At 36.9% G+C, this 23,261-nt stretch overlaps 2 protein-coding genes and 1 pseudogene across 2 annotated transcripts; 1 reads left to right on the top strand and 2 right to left on the bottom strand.

Moving 5' to 3' along the window:
- The first annotated feature begins 1,191 nt into the window (after window positions 1-1,191).
- On the top strand, window positions 1,192-3,060 carry LOC133326734 (glucose dehydrogenase [FAD, quinone]-like). The gene has a single exon (XM_061535346.1). The coding sequence runs from the start codon at window positions 1,192-1,194 to the stop codon at window positions 3,058-3,060; it is 1,869 nt and encodes a 622-aa protein (XP_061391330.1).
- Window positions 3,061-3,589: 529 nt separating this feature from the next.
- On the bottom strand, window positions 3,590-5,462 carry LOC133326737 (glucose dehydrogenase [FAD, quinone]-like; annotated as a pseudogene).
- Window positions 5,463-5,809: 347 nt separating this feature from the next.
- Window positions 5,810-7,682, bottom strand: LOC133326740 (glucose dehydrogenase [FAD, quinone]-like). The gene has a single exon (XM_061535349.1). It carries the CDS (start codon window positions 7,680-7,682, stop codon window positions 5,820-5,822), a length of 1,863 nt encoding a protein of 620 aa, XP_061391333.1. The 3' UTR covers window positions 5,810-5,819.
- Window positions 7,683-23,261: the final 15,579 nt, after the last annotated feature.

Here is a 23,261-nt window from a genome sequence, read left to right on the forward strand (position 1 = left end):
AAATCGGACGTAAATATATATGGGAGCTATATCTAAATTGGAACCGATTTTCACGAAACTTAACACACATCATTCTAGACTCAATTCACTACGCTATTCCAAATTTCGTGTAAATCGAAAGATATATAGGGACTTTGGTGCACCATGTACCTTAAATCGGTCGAAAATATATATGGGAGCTATATCTAAATCTGAACCGATTTCCGGGAAACTTAACACACATCATTGTAGACCTAAATCATTAGGCTGTGCAAAATTTCGTGCAAATCGAAAGATATATGGGGACTTTGCTACACCATTTACCTTAAATCGGACCAAAATATAAATCTGATCCGATTTTTCCAAATTTCAATAGGGTTCGTCCTTGGACTAAATTAATGAGTTATGCCGATTTTCATCCAATTCGAATAAAAAATGCGATCTGTACAGGACAGACTCCTTGTGGTAGCTTCCGAAAAAATATTTAAAAAATCCACGCCTGGTGGTAGCTTCAGAAAAAAATATTTTAAAAAAATCCACGCCTTGTGGTAGCCCCGAAGATATATTTTTTTAAATGCCCTTTCCTTGCCTTCCACCTCTGCGGACCATTTTTCTGTCGTCCTTCCACAAAAATTTTCCCACGAATAAAATTTCCCAATTATTGAAATAATTCCTTAATTTTACCTAGAATTAAAATAAAAGTTGTTGTTTTTGACAACAACAACATGATGTTGTTGCTTACAACAACATGATTACCGGCTTTTTGTTTGTTATTAATTACAAGCTTCTTACATGTGAGCTTGAACGTAATTTTTAATGACATCAAATCTCTCCATCTTCCTCGTACCTCCCCAAGGGAGTGGAGATGTTGCTGAGATATGCATCGATTAAATTCTGCTGTGTTGAGTTTCTGAACCCCACTGTAAACGTCAAATCAAATAATTATGGACGTCATGATGCACATTCATATAAACCTGTCATTAATGGATTTTGAATGAAAATGAAATTGAAACACAATATATTGTGCGATGGAGCATCCAATCCACAGAGGGAGTGGAGAGGGTGGGAGATTTTTGTTTTTAAACAAATTAGAATTTCTCCAGATCTGGCTAAGTTAAATTCTGTTACTTCAACCGAACTTAGTTACTGCAGTTGAGTTTTTCAAGCGGGCGCGTTAAGAACTGCTCAGCGGATTGGCGGTTTTTTGCGAAAATGAAATTTTCAATTTTTTTCCCATTCCTTGTGGTGGCTGTCCTGCCACTCGTCAAAGTGCGGGGCCAGGCAATACAACACAATAACATAATTCCCTTTATGTTACAATTTTTGGCCGATGGCCAGCGGGATGAAAATTTGGAAAATAGTGACGACAAAATAACCCTGCTCAAGGAATACGATTTTATTGTGGTGGGTGCGGGAACGGCAGGATGTGTAATGGCTGCCAGGCTCTCCGAGAATCCCCAATGGAAGGTGTTACTACTGGAAGCTGGAGGCCCAGAACTTCTCGTTATGGATGTGCCCATTTTCGCTCATTTCCTGCAGCTAAATCGTGAGATAAATTGGGCCTATCGTACCGTACCCTCTAAGGATTATTGTTTGGGTTTGAAAAATGGTCGCTGCAATTTCCCACGTGGCAAGGTAATGGGTGGTTCATCCGTGCTCAATTATATGATGTATACGCGAGGTAATCGTCGAGATTATGATACCTGGGCCGCGATGGGTAATGAGGGATGGAGCTATCGGGATGTTTTGCCATATTTTAAAAAGCTGGAAGGTTCTGTGGTACCAGAAGCGGATGCGGAGTACGTTGGGCGCCAGGGTCCCGTGAAGGTTTCATGTCCCAAACGCCATTCTCGTGTCGCCGAGGCTTTTGTCAATGTTGGCCCCGAGGATGGTACACCGCGCTGTGATTATAATGGCAAGAAACAATGCTGCTATTCCTACATACAAACCACCACAAATCAGGAATTTCGTTGGAGCTCCAATCGTGCCTATCTCTACCCGCTCAAAGGGAAACGCCCCAATCTGCATATAAAGAAACGAGCCTTGGTGACGGAGATTTTAATTGACCCCGAAACTAAAACAGCCTATGGGGTGAAATTTGAATCAAATGGCCAATCGTTTGTGGTAAGAGCTCGCCTCGAAGTCATATCCTCGGCAGGTGCGATCAACACACCTCAACTGCTGATGCTATCGGGGGTGGGGCCAGCCAAACATTTACGTGAAGTGGGTATAGAACCTTTGGCAGATCTGGCCGTCGGCTTTAATCTACAAGATCACTTTGCCCCCGCCCTGACCTTCTACACAAATGTATCTACCCTGAAAGTGGAACAATTTTTCGATGTCAATGAATTACTGCGCCTGCAAAGCCATGACAGCATGCTCTCGGTGCCAGGAGGTGTGGAAGCCATAGCATTTTATGATTTAGATCATCCCACCGAACCGGATGGTTGGCCGGATATGGAACTCTTCCTGGCAAGTGGTGGTCTCCACACCAACCCAGCCACCCAGAGGGCCTTTGGTGTCCGCGACGATATCTATCACAAAATGTACGATGACATTGTGCGCAGGGATGATGATGTTTTCCTAATCTTCCCCATGATCCTGCAACCGCGAAGCCGGGGACGCATAATGCTCAAGAGTAAAGATCCCAAAAAATATCCTCTCATTTATCCGAATTATTTTAAGGACCCCTACGATTTGGACATAACCGTAAGGGGTCTACAGAAATGCATTGAACTCACCAAACATCCTTCGATGAGGCGAATCAATGCCAGGGTATTGGATAAACCCATACCTCAATGTCAGAAATATGGTTCGGTTACCTCTCGCGAATATTTGGAATGTTATGCGAGATATTTTACCTTTACAATTTATCATCAATCGGGTACAGCGAAAATGGGACCAAAGTCTGATCGTACAGCTGTGGTGGATGCAAGATTGAGGGTTTATGGTATACGAAATTTGCGTGTGGTCGATGCCAGTATTATGCCCAAAATTGTTGCCGGACATCCAAATGGTCCGGTATTTATGATTGCCGAGAAGGCAGCGGATATGATTAAGCAAGATCATGGATATTTATAGGCATAGAAAATAATTATATGATGTGATTTTTGCATGCAGAAAACGGTGTTTCAGGGAGCCACACCGGCATTTTGGGATCATCGGTCATATCACATCTAAAGAAGTGAAAATCTTATACGAATTTATGTTAGGAAGTAGTGGCGGCATATGATCTTCATCGTACGATATAAAAATTCATGAAAAGTGGAAGGTATAACACGATTCGGAAGGTCGGGATAACCACACCCAGGCTTACTAATGACACACTCATGGAAAATACCTCAATGCTTCCTGTTAATTATATTTCTAATATTTATTTATTTTTTATGTTTTTTGGAGTAGTGCGATAGATTTGTATATAAAAAACATAGATAATTAAAATAATGAAATAAATTTTTATAAATTTTGTAATAGAAAAAAAATATGCCTCCTAAATAAATGATCCCTAAATTAGGGATAATAAATATTTTTCGAAACGATCACAAGTCGTAGAAAAACTTGAGCATTTTTTTTTTTAATTTTTATTAAAGAAATTCTAAAAAACATATGTTTACAAAAATCCATAATCCTGCTTAATCATGTCCGCTGCCTTTTCCGCAATCATAAATATCGGACCATTTGGATGTCCAGCCACAATTTTGGGCATAATGCTGGCATCAACCACCCTTAGATTTCGTATACCATAAACTCTCAACCTGGCATTCACCACTGCGGTTCGATCCGTGCTTGGACCCATTTTCGCCGTACCCGATTGATGATAAATGGTAAAGGTAAAATGCCTTGCATAACATTCCAAATATTCTCGAAAGGTAACTTCGCAATACTTTCTACATTGAGGTATAGGCTTCTCCAAAACCCTGGCATTGACTTTCCTCATCGAAGGAAGTTTTGTGATATCCAGGCATTTCTGCAGCCCCCTAATGGTGATATTCATATCATAAGGATCCTTAAAATAATTGGGATATATGAGAGGATTCTGTCTGGGGTCCTTGCTCTTCAACATAATACGTCCCCGGCTACGTGGCTGCAGGATCATGGGAAATAATAGGAAAACATTTTCATCCTTGAGCACAATATCATCATAGAGCTGATGATAGATTTTTTCGCGTATACCAAAATCTCTTACCACAACGGGATTGGTATGGAGACCTCCACTGGCCAAGAATATTTCCAAATCAGGCCCAACCATCCGGCTCAGAGGGATTTTCTAAATCATAAAATGCTATGGCTTCCACACCACCCGGCAGAGAAAGCATGCTGTCATGCCTGGGGAGTCTTAAAAATTCCCAAACTTCAAAAAAATTCCGGGTTTTCATTGTCGATTCATTGGTGCGGATGGTCAGGGCGGGAGAAATGTGATCTTGTAGATTAAAGCCTACGGCTAAATCCGCCAAAGGTTCAATACCCAGTTCTCGCAAATGTTTGCCGGGTCCCACCCCGGATAACATTAACAGTTGAGGGGTATTAATGGCTCCGGCCGAGGATATGACTTCGAGTCGTGCTCGGACCTCAAATGATTGGCCTTTTGATTCAAATTTCACCCCATAGGCGGTTTTTGTTGCGGGGCCAATTAAAATATTTGTCACCAAGGCTCGTTTCTTGATATGCAGATTGGATCGTTTCCCTTTGAGCGGCTAGAGATAGGCACGATTGGAGCTCCAGCGAATTTCCTGATTTGTGGTGGTTTGTATGTAGGAATAGCATCGTTGCTTCTTGCCATTATAATCACATTGTGGTAGGCCATCCTCTGGCCCAGCATTGACAAAGGCCTCAGCTAGGCGTGATTGCCGTTTATGATAGGTAACTCTGACAGGCCCCTCATGCCCCACATAATCCCCATCCGCATCGGGCACCGTGGAATTTTCCAATTTTTTAAAATACGGCAATACATCCCGATAGCTCCATCCCTTATTACCCAACCCTGCCCAGTGATCATAATCACGACGATTGCCTCTTGTGTACAACATATAATTGAGCACGGATGAACCTCCCATGACCTTGCCCCGTGGGAAATTACAACGATTCTCTGTCATACCCAGACAATAATCCCTGGAGGGTTCGCTGCGATACTGCCATGTTATATCCTGATTTAGGGGTAGCAAATGGACAAACATTGGCACATCCATAACCAAAAGTTCCGGACCTCCGGCTTCCCAGAGCAATACCTTCCATTGAGGATTCTCTGAGGACCTGGCAGCCATTACACATCCTGCCGTTCATGCACCTACCACAATGAAATCGTATTCCTTGAGCAGGATAATCTTCTCATCGCTATTTTCCAGATTCTCATCCCTCTGGCCTTTGGTCAGAAATTGCAGCATAAATTCTATGATATTGCTGTGTTGTAGCTTCGATTGGCTTTGAACTTTGTCTGGCAGCAAGGTAGCCAATAATAGCAGGGTAATGAATTGAAAAAGCAGCATTTTGTTGTAATCCGCAATGTGAACGCTAACGCTTAGAGTAGCCGACTGCAATACGCAACATAGTTTAAGTGGTCAATTGCTACTACGATTACTACATTTTTTTAAGCCGATTTGAGCCGATCCGTCACTCTCTGGCGGTCAATATACCTCGTTCGATTTTGATTTATTGCTGAAATTATTATTAATTAATTTTTCTCCCTACATTGAGAGAAGGTAAAATATTTTTTAAAAAATCCAAGTTTTTTAATAAACCCACACCTCTAAAAAAAAAATCCGCCATAGGTGGCTCCTGATTTTTTTTTATTTTATTTATTTTTTTCCTTATAACCTAAATTACAATTTACATAAAATAACACCTTATCTAATATAACCATGATCCTGTTTAATCATGTCCGCTGCCTTTTCGGCAATCATATATGTCGGACCATTCGGATGCCCCGCAATAACATTTGGCATTATGCTAACATCTGCCACTCGTAAATTTTTAATACCATGAACTCTTAAACGCGGATCCACCACAGCTGTTTTATCACTCCTAGGTCCCATTTTGGCGGTACAGGCCTGATGATAAATCGTAAAGGTGAAATATCTCAGATAACATTCCAAATAAGGTCTCGATGCCATGTCACCATATTTTCGGCATTGCGGAATGGGACGATCCAGCAGCCGGGCATTTATTTTACGCATTGAGGGATAGCGCAGCAGACCTATGGCTCGCTGAAGACCTCTTATCAAAATATCCAAATCGTAGGGGTCTTTGAAATAATTCGGATAGATTAAGGGATGCTCATGCGGATCTTTACTGCGCAGCATAATACGGCCCTTACTCTTCGGCCTCAAATTCATAACGAAAATCATAAAAGTGTTCAGATCCTTTTTCAGGATATCTTCGTACATGTAGTTGTAGATGTCGTGACGCATATTAAAGGCCCTCACGGTGGCCGGGTTGGTGTGCAGACCTCCGCTGATCATAAAGAATTCCATGTCCGCCCAACCATCCGGGCGATTGTTGTGATCGAGATCATAAAAGGCAATGGCCTCCACTCCATCGGGTATGGAAAGGGTGCTATTTTGGGTATCCAAACGTAGCAGCTCATTGACATCAAAGAAGTTCTGCAGTTTCAAGGTCTCGGCATCTGTGGTAAAGGTGAGGAAGGGGGCCAAATGGTCCTGTAAATTAAAACCCACCGCCAAATCGGCAATGGGTTTAATGCCCACCTGACGTAAATGTTTGGCTGGCCCAATGCCCGACAACATCAGCAGTTGTGGGGTATTGATGGCCCCTGCCGAGGATATGACCTCCTTGCGGGCCATCACATCAAAAGTTTGTCCTCTCGATTCAAATCTCACCCCATAGGCAGCGCGTGTCTTCGGGTCTATGAGGATTTTTGTAGCCAAAGAATATTTGTGAATATGCAGATTCGGCCTTTTCCCCTTGATGGGATACAAATAGGCCCGATTCGAACTCCAACGATACCGGCCATCTGTCGTTGTCTGTATAAAGGAATAGCAAATCTGTTCCTTGCCATTGTAGTCACATTTGGGGATACCATCTGCCTGACCAGCCTCCACAAAGGCCTCTGCCACTTTGGAACGTCGATGGGGATAGGTAATTTTCACGGGACCATTACGACCCACCAACTGCGGATCGGCATCTTCAACATAGGAATGCTCTAATTTCTTAAAATATGGCAACACCTCCGGCCAACTCCAACCCACATTGCCCATGGCCGCCCAGCTGTCATAATCGCGGCGATTTGCCCGGGTATACATCATGGCATTGAGGACCGATGAGCCTCCCATAACCTTACCCCTTGGGAAATGGCAGCTATTATTATACAAACCCAAACAGAATTTATCCGAGGGCACGGTATAATATTTCCAATTAACTTCCGAACTTAATTTCAACATTTGTGCTATTGCGGGAAAATCCATAACGAGCAGCTCAGGTCCACCAGCTTCCAATAGCAATACCTTCCATTGGGGATTTTCTGAGAGCCGGGCAGCCAGGGTGCAACCTGCCGTTCCCGCACCCACCACAATAAAATCATATTCCTTCAGCAAAGGGGTATTGTTATCGGCATTCTCCAAATTCTCATCCGCCTGACCTTGGGCAATGAATTGTAGAAAATAGCGTATGATATTTGTACTTTGGGCCCGTATTAGACTGCCCTGATGCAAAGCGAGGAGTAACAGCAGTACCCCTGTCGAGATTTTCATTTTCGAAAAACAAATCGAAATTTTTTTCCGTTCCGTTTAACGTTCGAAGTCTGACTGATGAGCTATTAGACATAGAACCATATTCTAGCGACAGTTTTGAGAATAAATTAAAGTTCAAGGTTTTCGCGAATTTTTGCGAAAAAAAAATATTTCTAACCACAGCTAGTTCTACTTAGAGGTGTTACTTTTTTCTGGCGGGCTAGTTTAAAGGCGCTACATTCACCAAGAGGGTATACTGGGTTAGGGGCATATGACCAAACAAATATTTTTATTAAAAATCAACGCCTTTTCGAAACTTTAAAAAAGTTGGCACAGCGTAATGAATTAGGTCTAGAACGATGCGTGTCAAGTTTCCTGAAAATCGGCCCAGATTTCGATATAGCTCCCGTATATATTTTCGTCCGATTTAAGATAAATGAGGCACCACAGTTTCTATATATTTTTCGATTTGCTCGAAATTTGGCATAGCGTACTGAATAAAGTCTAGAATGATGTGTCTTAAGTTTCATGAAAATCGTTTCAGATTTAGATATAGCTCCCATATATATTTTCGTCCGATTTAAGGTAAATGGTGCACCAAAGTCCCTAAATACATTTCGATTTGCACGAAATTTGGCACAGCGTAATGAATTAGGTCTAGAACGATGTGTGTCAAGTTTCATGAAAATCGGTCCAGATTTCGATATAGCTCCCATATATATTTTCGTCCGATTTAAGGTAAATGAGGCACCAAAGTTTCTATATATCTTTCGATTTGCACGAAATTTGGCATAGTGTACTAAATTGAGTCTATAATGATGTGTGCCAAGTTTCGTTAAAATCGGTTCAGTTTTGGACATAGCTCCCATATATATATTTTCGTCCGATTTAAGGTGAATGGTGTACCAAAATTCCTATATATCTTTCGATTTGCTCGAAATTTGGCAAAGAGTATTGAACTAGGTCCAGAATGACATGTGCCAAGTTTCGAGAAAATCGGTTCAGATTTGGGTATACCTCCCATATATATTTTTGTCCGATTTCCTATATATCTTTCGATTTGCACGAAATTTGGCATAGAGTATTGAACTAGGTCCAGAATGACATGTGCCAAGTTTCGAGAAAATCGCTTCAGATTTGGGTATAGCTCCCATATATATTTACGTCCGATTTCCTATATATCTTTCGATTTGCACGAAATTTGGTACAACCTAATGATTTAGGTCTAGAATGATGTACGTGTAGTTTCCTGAAAATCGTTTGAGATTTAGATATAGCTCCCATATATATTTTCGTCCGATTTAAGGTAAATGTTCCGCCAAAGTCCCTAAATATCTTTCGATTTGCACGAAATTTGGCACAGCATAATGAATTAGGTCCAGAATGACATGTGCCAAGTTTCGAGAAAATCGCTTCAGATTTGGGTATAGCTCCCATATATATTTACGTCCGATTTCCTATATATCTTTCGATTTGCACGAAATTTGGTACAACCTAATGATTTAGGTCTAGAATGATGTACGTGTAGTTTCCTGAAAATCGTTTGAGATTTAGATATAGCTCCCATATATATTTTCGTCCGATTTAAGGTAAATGTACCGCCAAAGTCCCTAAATATCTTTCGATTTGCACGAAATTTGGCACAGCATAATGAATTAGGTCCAGAATGGCGTGTGCCAAGTTTCGAGAAAATCGGGTCAGATTTATATATAGCTCCCATATATATTTGCGTCCGATTTAAGGTAAATGGTGCGCCAAAGTCCCTAAATATCTTTCGATTTGCACGAAATTTGGCATAGTGTACTGAATTGAATCTATAATGATGTGTGCTAAGTTTCGTTAAAATCGGTTCAGATTTAGATATAGCTCCCATGTATATTTTCGTCCGATTTAAGATAAACGGTGCTCCAAAGTCCCTAAATATCTTTCGATGTTCTTTCGAAAAAGCGACGTCTTTCAGGAGACTATGTATAATATACCCACAGTGGTGAAGGGTGTCATATCAGTCGGCCCCGACCGACTTTACTACTTTCCTCACCGGGTTTTTATATGACTTTATAAATAAATAATTTAATTAATGCATCTTTGTCGCTTGATTAATTTATTTCAATACCGGTTTTTTAGTTTAAGATCTCTTCAAAACAAAAACAACTGTACCGAAAGATGTCAATGCAGGAAACCGTTCAACGTTCCGTTCGAATGCATTCTGTTATGGTTATGTCACTAACTTCGAAGAGAGATGTGAGAGAGAGAGAGAGACGTGACAGGGAGAGAATCTAAGAGTCGTATTGTCTAGTACGATTAATCGGAATTTATTAAAAAAAATTATTTAAGGGCGTAGATTTTTTTAAGTGTTTTTTGAGGCCTAACATAGACGTGGATTTTTTAAAAAATATTTTTTGTAGCCTAACATAGGCGTGGATTTTTTAAAAAATATTTTTTGTAGCCTAACATAGGCGTGCATTTTTTAAAACATATTTTTTGTAGCCTAACATAGGCGTGGATTTATTAAAAAATATTTTTTGTAGCCTAACATAGGCGTGGATTTTTTATAAAAAATATTTTTGTAGCCTAACATAGGCGAGGATTTTTTAAAAAATATTTTTTGTACCCCAACATAGGCATGGATTTTTTAAAAAATATTTTTTGTAGCCTAACATAGGCGTGGATTTTTTAAAAAATATTTTTTGTAGCCCAACATAGGCGTGGATTTTTTTAAAAAATATTTTTTGTACCCCAACATTGGCGTGGATTTTTTTATAAAATATTTTTTGTAGCCTAACATAGGCGTGGATTTTTTAAAAAATATTTTTTGTAGCCTAACATAGGCGTGGATTTTTTAAAAAATATTTTTTGTGGCCTAACATAGGCGTGGATTTTTTAGAAAAATATTTTTTGTACCCCAACATAGGCGTGGAGTTTTTAAAAATTATTTTTTGTAGCCTAACATAGGCGTGGATTTATTAAAAATATTTTTTATAGCCTAACATAGGCGTGGATTTTTTAAAAAAAATATTTTTTGTAGCCTAACATGTTGGGGATATATGATAAATTTCCTTTATGGAATATGCGTGAAACAAAGTAAAAGACAAGTTGTTTGAATTCAAGAGTTTATTTAAGTATTGGTCTATATCTTACGACTTGTGACAAGAGAAGAAAGATATTTAAACCGGAAAGAATAAGTATGATTTACAATCAATAATATGTCAAATTTCATGTTTACAAAATAATACTGGTTTTTAGTACATTTGAGTTGTAGTGTTGTATTTTTATCGCAACAATCGCCCTCTCAAATCAAATGCACTAAATACACGTTTTTCTTTACATACAAATTGGTTCTACATCTGAATTTTCAATAATTTACAACCATTCAAGTGTTTTTGCTTATTCAAAGCTTTTGTTAAAATATCTGCCGCATTCTCCTCAGAAGTAACATATTTAACATCGATATCCTTCGCTTCATACTTTTCCCGTATGTAGTGGAAACGTATATCAATATGTTTGGATTTCTTCTGCACTGTTGGGTTTTTGACCATGAACTGTGCTCCTTGGTTATCGCAGTAAATTTGAGTTGGATGTACAACATAGTCTTCAAAACCCATTTCACGTAATAATCCACGATGAAACACGACATCTTTAGTTCCTTGGCAAAGAGCGATGTACTCTGCTTCCATTGTACTCAACGCCACCACCGACTGCTTTCGAGATTCCCAATCAATGGGACCACCCGAGAAAAATATTATGTGGCCTGAAAACGATTTCCGATCGTTTACCTCAGTTCCCCAGTCTGCATCTGTAAAGCATTCAAAATTGCTAAATTTATTTGAGTATGTTATCTTACTCTTCACATTTCCCTTAATATATCTCAGGATATGTTTCGCAGCTTGCATATGCTCTTCATGCGGGTGAGAATTGTATTGTGAAAGTTTTGCAACAACATGGATAAGATCTGGTCTCGTTATGACTGCCAAGTACATTAATGCACCAATCAAACTTTGATATGCCTTAGTGTTCATATTAACACATTGCTTTTCGCATTTTAATAAGACATTGCCGTTATTCCATGGAGTTGCCGCTGCTTTACATTCAGCCATACCCCATCGCTCTAAAATTTCCTCAGCATATTTCTTTTGGTGAATAGTAATATCACCCGTTAATCCGTCCCTTATTACTTCCATTCCTAAGTAAAATGTTATAGGGCCACGGTCCACTGCTTCCACATATTTGTTAAGATGACTGACGATTTTATTAATTTCATTTCTATTAGAAGATGCTAGGAGCATATCGTCTACATAAATTGCTATAAAACATAGACAATTATCCTTTCTAAGTACATATACACATGTGTCGGATTTACACCTCATAAATCCCATATTGATCAAAATATCATTTATCCGTTTATTCCATTCACGTCCAGCTTGTTTCAAACCATACAGAGCTTTTCTTAGTTTGCAAACAGCATTCGGATTATGTTTGTCTTCAAACATTAATGGTTGCTTCATATAGACTTCTTCTTCGATATTACCATTCAAATAAGCTGATGTTATATCAATATGATTTACGAATAAATTATACCGGGCAGCTAACGCCAGCAATAATCTTATTACCGAGTGCCTTACAACGGGTGCAAATGTTTCCACGTAATCAACTGCATACTTTTGAGAACAGCCTTGGGCTACTAACCGCGCCTTGTATTTTTCAATGGATCCATCTGACCTTCGTTTTACCACAAAAACCCATTTGCATCCAATTACGTTTTTATCCACAGGTCTTTCCACTAGATCCCACGTTTCATTCCTTATTAAATTGTCGTATTCCACCGACATTGCTTCCTTCCACATTTCTGCATTATCCGAACTTAATGCTTCGTTAACTGTTTCTGGATTTTCTATAATCGAATTGATCATTTCTATACCGTTTTCCGTGCAATACACTTTCCGAGGTCTGCCCATATGACCAGTTCTAACTAACTTTGGCCGTCCACGCTTTCTTTTATTTTCCACCATTATTGTTTCTTCTCTCTCGGTATCATTACCTGTTCTATTCATTTCAGGAATTCCATTTTCATCTGAAAATGTTTCCGGATTTTCCTCACATGACATTTCCAATACTTCATTTTCTTTATTACTTTTCTCAGATATTGGTTTTAAAACTTCAGCACAAAATGAACCGGTTTCTTCATCATCAGCATCAACAATCTTTTCAAATGAATCTTCAAAAAATATTACATCCCGAGCCGTAACTATCTTTCTGGTATTTTGATTATACAATCTATAGCCTTTTGTATGATTCTGGTAACCAACAAATTTTAGTTTAATACCTTTGGGCAAAAATTTTCCACCTCTTGGCTTAGGTCCCTTATTTAAAACTACTGCATCACAGCCAAACGTCTTAAAATAATGTACGGATGGTTTCCTTCCATGCCATTTTTCAAAAGGAGTTACGTCTTCAATCACTTTTGTTGGAGTCCTATTTCTTATGTACGTTACTGTGTTTATGGCCTCGCCCCATAAACTCTCTGGCAAACCTGAAACCTCTAATAAACATCTTGCCATCTCGCACAGGGTCCTATTTGCCCTCTCGGATACACCATTTTGCTGGGGTGAATAGCAAACCGTTGTTTGATGTATAATTCCTTTGGATGAGAAATATTGCTTAAATTCGGAATTTACATATTCCGATCCATTATCACTCCGGACAATTTTTATTCGGCGGCCTGTCTGCTTCTCCGCAATCGCAGCAAAATTACAGAATGCTTCAAATGCATCTGATTTATGTTTGAGAAAATACGTAGAGATGTATCGTGAATAATCATCAATAAACGTAATAAAGTATGATGAACCACCTAACGATTTTGTTCCCATCGGCCCGCAAACATCAGTGTGTATTATTTCCAAAATATCACCACTTTGTACACCTGCATAATTTTTATATGGAACTGCCGATATTTTACACACTGCGCACGTCATACAGCTCATGCTTTTTGATATATTCGATGATAGACCTTTAACCATATTTTTCACCGATAACTTACTTAAATCGTTTAGATTCAAATGACCCAATCTGTGGTGCCATTTACGTGTCACGATATCATCCTTCAATGAATTAATTCTTTCCATTTTCTTTATATCTTTCAGCTTCACAACAAACATTCCACTATTTAAATCAGCTGTTAAAATAATTTTGTTGTCTTTACTCATCATTTTCGCCGTACTGCCTTCAAACACAACTGAGTGACCAGCTTTGATAACTTTGGTTATTGAGATAAAATTTGAGTGTAAATGAGGAACATACCAAACATTGTATAGAGTGAGAGTTGACGACTGAGTTTTGAGTGTGATATCACCAACACCTTCAGCGTAAATTGTCTCTCCCGATGCCAATATTATACTCTGTTTTGTTTCTCTCAACGTACCGAACAGCTCTTTTCTCCTACACATATGTGAAGTCGCGCCGCTGTCCAAAACCCACAGCTCTCTTAAGTTTGTCTCGCCTTCATATAAAGAACAAGCATAATCTTCGTCTCTTTTGTCATTTCTCATACACTGAGATCGTATGTGACCTCTTCTCCCACAACGAAAACATTTTATGTTGTTGTTGGTATACATTTTGCCTTTGTTGTTTCCATCCACATTACTCCCTCCACCTTTAAATCCATTATAGTTATTGCGATTTATTTTGTTTGCTTTATGCTCGTGTTTTGAATTCGCCGCAAAAACAGTCTCAGAACCACGTGATTTATTTTTGTCTCCTTGCCTCATCTCTTCTTCTAATATTTTTGAAACTAAGTTGTCGTACGTTGGCAATGTATCACGACATTCAATCGCAACGACAAAATTTTCCATTTCATTTGGCAAACAACATATGAGCAAAACACTTAGAAGTTCTTTATTCAAAATGACTCCAATTTCCTTCAACTCATCAACGGTGGAAGAAAAATCATTAATTTGTGGACCAAACTTCTCACTGAACTTTACATTGAAACGAACCAGCTTCTTAAACAACTGTACTTTCCTGGATGCTGTACATGCATTGTATATTGAACTTAAGGCATTCCACGCACTCTTGGCGGTAAGTGAATTTTTTATGTGAATCAACTCGCTGGGCTTAACACACAAGGTGATTGTAGCAAGGGCCTTCCTGTCGTTATTCATCCAAACAGACTTTTGCGGATCATGCCCAGGGCACTCTTCCGTCACAGTATTCCATAGATCCAACGTGATCAGCAAACTTTTTACCTGGATACACCATGATCCGTAATTGTCTCCGTTTAACTTCTCAATACTCGCAATTGAACTTGACATTTTCCTTACGTTTTTTAACACCGGGTAAAACAATAAAAAACCGAATAAATTCCAAATGAATTCAACCTAAACAACTTCTTTAAGTTTGTATCACTGGGCCCATAACCTTTGTTGGGGATATATGATAAATTTCCTTTATGGAATATGCGTGAAACAAAGTAAAAGACAAGTTGTTTGAATTCAAGAGTTTATTTAAGTATTGGTCTATATCTTACGACTTGTGACAAGAGAAGAAAGATATTTAAACCGGAAAGAATAAGTATGACTTACAATCAATAATATGTCAAATTTCATGTTTACAAAATAATACTGGTTTTTAGTACATTTGAGTTGTAGTGTTGTATTTTTATCGCAACATAACATAGGCGTGGATTTTTTAAAAAAATACTTTTGTAGCCTAACATAGGCGTGGATTTTTTAAAAAATATTTTTTGTACCCCAACATTGGCGTGGATTTTTTTATAAAATATTTTTTGTAGCCTAACATAGGCGTGGATTTTTTAAAAAATATTTTTTGTAGCCTAACATAGGCGTGGATTTTTTAAAAAATATTTTTTGTAGCCTAACATAGGCGTGGATTTTTTAAAAAATATTTTTTGTGGCCTAACATAGGCGTGGATTTTTTAGAAAAATATTTTTTGTACCCCAACATAGGCGTGGAGTTTTTAAAAATTATTTTTTGTAGCCTAACATAGGCGTGGATTTATTAAAAATATTTTTTATAGCCTAACATAGGCGTGGATTTTTTAAAAAAAATATTTTTTGTAGCCTAACATGTTGGGGATATATGATAAATTTCCTTTATGGAATATGCGTGAAACAAAGTAAAAGACAAGTTGTTTGAATTCAAGAGTTTATTTAAGTATTGGTCTATATCTTACGACTTGTGACAAGAGAAGAAAGATATTTAAACCGGAAAGAATAAGTATGACTTACAATCAATAATATGTCAAATTTCATGTTTACAAAATAATACTGGTTTTTAGTACATTTGAGTTGTAGTGTTGTATTTTTATCGCAACATAACATAGGCGTGGATTTTTTAAAAAAATACTTTTGTAGCCTAACATAGGCGTGGATTTTTTAAAAAATATTTTTTGTACCCCAACATTGGCGTGGATTTTTTTATAAAATATTTTTTGTAGCCTAACATAGGCGTGGATTTTTTAAAAAATATTTTTTGTAGCCTAACATAGGCGTTGATTTTTTAAAAAATATTTTTTGTAGCCTAACATAGGCGTGGATTTTTTAAAAAATATTTTTTGTGGCCTAACATAGGCGTGGATTTTTTAGAAAAATATTTTTTGTACCCCAACATAGGCGTGGAGTTTTTAAAAATTATTTTTTGTAGCCTAACATAGGCGTGGATTTATTAAAAATATTTTTTGTGGCCTAACATAGGCGTGGATTTTTTAGAAAAATATTTTTTGTACCCCAACATAGGCGTGGAGTTTTTAAAAATTATTTTTTGTAGCCTAACATAGGCGTGGATTTATTAAAAATATTTTTTATAGCCTAACATAGGCGTGGATTTTTTAAAAAATATTTTTTGTGGCCTAACGTAGGCGTGGATTTTTTAAAAAATATTTTTTGTGGCCTAACATAGGCGTGGATTTTTTAGAAAAATATTTTTTGTACCCCAACATAGGCGTGGAGTTTTTAAAAATTATTTTTTGTAGCCTAACATAGGCGTGGATTTATTAAAAATATTTTTTGTGGCCTAACATAGGCGTGGATTTTTTAGAAAAATATTTTTTGTACCCCAACATAGGCGTGGAGTTTTTAAAAATTATTTTTTGTAGCCTAACATAGGCGTGGATTTATTAAAAATATTTTTTATAGCCTAACATAGGCGTGGATTTTTTAAAAAATATTTTTTGTGGCCTAACGTAGGCGTGGATTTTTTAAAAAATATTTTTTGTGGCCTAACATAGGCGTGGATTTTTTAGAAAAATATTTTTTGTACCCCAACATAGGCGTGGAGTTTTTAAAAATTATTTTTTGTAGCCTAACATAGGCGTGGATTTATTAAAAATATTTTTTGTGGCCTAACATAGGCGTGGATTTTTTAGAAAAATATTTTTTGTACCCCAACATAGGCGTGGAGTTTTTAAAAATTATTTTTTGTAGCCTAACATAGGCGTGGATTTATTAAAAATATTTTTTGTGGCCTAACATAGGCGTGGATTTTTTAGAAAAATATTTTTTGTGGCCTAACATAGGCGTGGATTTTTTAAAAATTATTTTTTGTAGCCTAACATAGGCGTGGATTTATTAAAAATATTTTTTATAGCCTAACATAGGCGTGGATTTTTTAAAAAATATTTTTTGTGGCCTAACGTAGGCGTGGATTTTTTAAAAAATATTTTTTGTGGCCTAACATAGGCGTGGATTTTTTAGAAAAATATTTTTTGTACCCCAACATAGGCGTGGAGTTTTTAAAAATTATTTTTTGTAGCCTAACATAGGCGTGGATTTATTAAAAATATTTTTTGTGGCCTAACATAGGCGTGGATTTTTTAGAAAAATATTTTTTGTACCCCAACATAGGCGTGGAGTTTTTAAAAATTATTTTTTGTAGCCTAACATAGGCGTGGATTTATTAAAAATATTTTTTGTGGCCTAACATAGGCGTGGATTTTTTAGAAAAATATTTTTTGTACCCCAACATAGGCGTGGAGTTTTTAAAAATTATTTTTTGTAGCCTAACATAGGCGTGGATTTATTAAAAATATTTTTTATAGCCTAACATAGGCGTGGATTTTTTAAAAAATATTTTTTGTGGCCTAACGTAGGCGTGGATTTTTTAAAAAAATATTTTTTGTGGCCTAACATAGGCGTGGATTTGTTAAAAACTATTTTTTGTGGCCTAACATAGGCGTGGATTTTTTAAAAAATATTTTTTGTGGCCTAACATAGGCGTGGATTTTTTTAAAAAATATTTTTTGTGGCCCAACATAGGCGTTGATTTTTTAAAAAAATATTTTTTGTGGCCTAACATAGGCGTGGATTTTTTAAAAAATATTTTTTGTGGGCTAACATAGGCGTGGATTTTTTAAAAAATATTTTTGTAGCCTAACATAGGCGTGGATATTTTTAAAAAATATTTTTTGTGGCCTAACATTTTGTAGCCTCCCATAAATTATTATTACAAATAACAATTAAATTATATGCATGTTGTTGTTGTTGTAACCCCCATCATTGATTTTTATAATCGCTAGTTTTGGAGAGGTCATCATGACATAACAAATATATGAAAAATTAAATAAAATTGCGAACTTCCATGTGATGGCAATTGAACATTTGCCACGCTTTGCCACCATTCTGGTGGGGTTCTAAGGCACAATTACTTAACATGGACTTAGCTTCGAATCGAATCGACATGCATGTCGTCATTCAAGCGTCTTTGGCGTCGTCGGCAGTCAAGGTAAACGTTAACAATGAACTCTTCGAACAGATTTGTGCAATAGAAGTGCAGCAGCGGAGTACCCAGTGGACGAGTAGTTTTACACAGTTTTTGAGGTTAGTTTTTTACTGTGGCAAGTGGCAGGCAGGCAGCCAGTCAGTGTAACGGCAATAAAAGCTTGTGATGTTTGATAAGACACACACACAGACACAACTTGGAAAGCTTTATTGGAGGGGCAGGGGCGCAGCATGAAATCAAATGATTTGGGGTAAGCCTGTCACGAACCTCATGAACCAATTTTAAAGGAAATGGAATTTAAAATTTATGATCTCAGTAGGTTTTCGAACTTCAACCACGCCCCTGTTCGCAGCATAACTAAACTGTAACTAAATATTTTTTTATTCATTCACTTGTTTCAATAGATTTTGGCGATTTTTTATGGCATTTCTGCTGGTGGTTGTCTTTGACCGAGTTTCTGCATTTTGAACGTAATTGCAACTTCGACGTTGTTGTTGTTGTCGTCGTCTTTTGGCCAAGTTACTATTTTTGGTTAGTAAATTTTGTTTTATGTGAAGTTATAAAATTTTTTGCAGAATTAGATGGCAAAAATTGTCGGATATTTTGTTGCAGTTGTGGTTGTTCTTGTAGTGGTGTCTTGAAATTGCTTAATAAAGTTATTGACACTGGTACTTGAAAATCAAGTTATGTTGTAATAATACTTTTTATAAAAGGGAAATCAAGTATTATAAAATATTTTTTCTGAAGCCAACATAAACGCGGATTTTATCCCCTTCACCACACTGTGGTACAGGGTATTATGTCTTTATGAGCAGTATAGTCGGACGGGGCCGACCATATGATACCCTACACAACTACCACGAAATATTTCGCGATATTTGCAACCTCTTGACCGACTAGAGGTCAAAAAATATTACTAATATTCAGTGCAGCCCTTCGCGATCAGCGCTATATTTCCGGCCTCTAGTGTGTAACTCAAACATCCGAGTACATACGACAACATATTTGGTATCAATTTAAAGGCCAACCACTCCTCTTGGATACACTGTCAACATCTCGGGTCTATGTCCTTCAGGAGTAAATATATACGCTATAGAATACAATTTTTTTTTAATTTTTCACACAAAACTCAGGGTATATTTGACCCGCTAAATATTGTTGAATCTTTATCAAAACAGGCATGCTTATTCTTTGGCCCGATCCCCTTCTCCATGTAAAAATTCGTGATGTTTGGGCCACAATTGCGGCCTCTTGAGCGACCAGAAAAAAACCGACAAAAATTAAGTATTTGGTCCATTTCATCCCCTAAATATTAACCGATCATCACTAAAAACAATAGAGGTCTTCATTGGCCAGAACCCATCCTACATGTAAAATTTCGTGAAGATTGGTCCATAACTGTGGCCTGTATCGTGTTTACAAATTATAATGAACAGACGGTCGGACACACATGTCTAGATCGACGCAGCTAGCCGAGATATGACCAATATTTCGCGGCGTTACAAACTCTTGGGGCTGCACAAAGCTGTAATACCCTGACAACATAGTTGTGTAGGGTATAACAAGGTATAGGTCGCATTTTTGATTCGAATTGGATGAAAATTTGCACAGCTTATTTATTTGGTCCAAGGACGAACCTTATTGAAATTGGGAAAAATCGGTTCAGATTTAGATATAGCTATATATCCTTCGATATGCACGAAATTTGGCACAGCCTAATGATTTAGGTCTAGACTGATGTATGTAAAGTTTCTTGAAAATCGGTTCAGATTTAGATATAGCTCCCATATATATTTTCGTCCGATTTAATGTAAATGGTGCACTAAAGTCCCTATATATGTTTCGATTTGCTCGAAATTTGCATTGCGTACTGAATTGAGCCTAGAGTGATGACTGCCAAGTTTTGTGAAAATCGGTCCAGATTTAGATAAATGGTGCTCCAAAGTCCCTATGTATCTTCCGATTTGCACAAAATTTGGCATAGGGAACTGAATTGAGCCTAAAGTGAGGTCCGCCAAGTTTCGTGAAAATCGGTCCAGATTTAGATATAGCTCCCATAGATAGTTTCTTCCGATTTTAGGTAAATAGTGCACCAAAGTCCCTTTAAATCCTTCGATTTGCACGAAATTTGGCATAGCGTAATAAATAAAGCCTAGAATGATGTGTGCTAAATTTCGTGAAAATCAGTTCAGATTTAGATATAGCTCCCATATATATGTTCGTCCGATTTAAGGTAAATGGGGCACCAAAGTCCCCATATATGTTTCGATTTGCACGAAATTTGACATAGGGTACTGAATTAGTTCCAGAATGATGTGTGCTAAGTTTCGTGATAATCGGTTCAGATTTAGATATAGCTCAAATATATATTTTCGTCCGATTTTATGTAAATGGTGCACCAAAGTCCCTATATATCCCTCGATTTGCACGAAATTTGGCATGGCGTACTGAATTGGGTCTAGAACGATAAGTAGTGAGTTTCGGGAAAATCGGTTCAGATTTAGATATAGCTCCCATACATAGTCTCGTCCGATTTTATGTAAATGGTACACCAAAGTCCCTCTATATCTTTCGATTTGCACGAAATTCGGCGTAATGTACTGAATTGAGCCTAGAGTGATGTCTGCCAAGTTTCGTGAAAATCGGTTGAGATTTAGATATAGCTCCCATATATATTTTCGTTCGATTTTAGGTGAATAGTGCACCAAAGTCCCTATATATCCTTCGATTTCCATGAAATTTAGCATAGCGTACTGAATAAAGTGTAGAATGATGTCTGCTAAGTTTCGTGAAAATCGGTTCTGATTCAGATATAGCTCCCATATATATATTTTTTCGTCCGATTTAAGGTAAATGGTTCACCAAAGTCCCTATATATCTTTCGATTTGCACGAAATTTGGTATAGCGTACTAAATTGGGTCTAGAATGGTGTGTGGTAAGTTTCGGAAAAATTCGTTCAGCTTTTGATATAGCTCCCATATATATTTTAGGTAAATTGTGCACTAAAGTCCCTATATATCTTTCGATTTGCACGAAATTTGGCACATTGTACTGAATTAGATCTAAAATGATGTGTGTTAAATTTCGTGAAAATCGGTTGATATTTGATATTCCGATTGATATTTGCTTTAAATTGATTTACATAATTTTGCCCCATTGTACGAAGCAGCTCTATATCTGACCAAATGAAAATTTAAGTATAGGCTGCAGGATGACATGTTTATGGATCCAATTTCATTTTACTGATGCTTCAAAAATGCGACATCTCTTATGATTCATCTGTTAAATATATACAATGTGGTGAATGGTATCATATAGTCGGCCCGTCCGACATTACAACTTCCCTTACTGGTTTTAAAGAATTTTTTTTCTGAAGTTACAACAAGGCCTGGAATTTGAAAATAATTTTTTGTAAGACTACCATAGGCTTGGATTTTTTAAATAATTTTTTTCTGAAACTACCAAAAGCGAGGATTTTTTAAATAATTTTTTTTCTGAGGCTACCACAAGGTCTGGATTTTTAAATAATTTTTTTTCTGAGGCCACCACAAGGCGTGGATTTTTTAAATAATTTTTTTCTGAGGCTACCACAAGTCGTGGATTTTTTAAATAATTTTTTTTGATAATACCACAAGGTGTGGTTTATTTAAATAATTTTTTCTGAGACAACCAAAGGCCTCGGTTTTTTTAAATCATTTTTTCTGAAGCTACCACCACAGGCGTGAATTTTTTTAAATATTTTTTTTCTGAGGCTACCACAAGGCGTGGATTTTTTAAATAATTTTTTTCTGAGGCTACCACCAGGCGTGGATTTTTTAAATATTTTTTTTTCTGAGGCTACCACAAGGCGTGGTTTATTTAAATATTTTTTTTCTGAAGTCTACACTAGGCGTAGATTTTTTAAATGTTTTTTTTTCCGAAGTCTACACAAGGCGTAGATTTTTTAAATTTTTTTTTTAATAATAATTTTTTTCTGAGGCTACCATTGCCTTTTACGATTTATATTTGAAGTTTTTTTCTTTGTAATTTTTTTTAATTAACATGTATGTAGAGTAATCCATTTTAATTTTTCAACAAAGAAAAATCTTCCATTCTCAGTCGGCATAAAGAAAAAAAATTATTCAAACATCTTAGCTCATTCTTCCTACGTAAGAAAAAAAAATCTACCGCAATTTTTGCGAAGATTTTAATATTTCAGGCACGTGTCAAAAGTGTGCAAATTTATGTGCCGATTTTTTTTTCAAGTTGAAATAAAATAAAATATCAAAATTAAATGCACACACCCAAAAAATAAAATGCAAAAAACACAAAGATCTAATGAATATTTAAAGATTAAAGATCTATGTAGAATCCCATAGAAATTGGGAGTAGCCGTTTGGCAAGCCGTTCTTAAAATCTCCAAACATGCTATGGGATTGTTTTATGTATCAAACTTGTGGAATAACTAATGGGAAGCTTATAATAAAAATTCGTACACTGACTTCCTATTAAAGAAGAAAGAAAAAAAAACTGAATAATTTTTGTGACAAAATCCGCCAGCCAGTGAATTGCCAAAATTCCCATAAAACCAGTTAGGGGTTCGTAACAATAAAAAGAACACCTCTTAAAAATTTTGATCTTTAGATAAATCCAGTCTTTGTCATGTGTGTTTCTTCTCAGAAGAAAGAGAGAAACCACTCACCTTATGTGGCTCATTAAATTGAACACAGCTGTCATGACATGTTTAAAAAAACTCATAAATAATTGTAGCAGTCGGATCAATAATAATCTCAAGTGTAAATAATAGTAGAACAATAACAACAATAACAACAGCAAATAAAATAATAATTATTTTATGGTCTTTGCAATTAAGCAATCTATTATCTTGAGGA

Source organism: Musca vetustissima, unplaced genomic scaffold, assembly GCF_032173495.1.
Source record: "Musca vetustissima isolate MV318-11 ecotype Yass unplaced genomic scaffold, APGP_CSIRO_Mvet_v1 utg20432, whole genome shotgun sequence".
Taxonomy (NCBI): Eukaryota; Metazoa; Arthropoda; class Insecta; order Diptera; family Muscidae; genus Musca; species Musca vetustissima.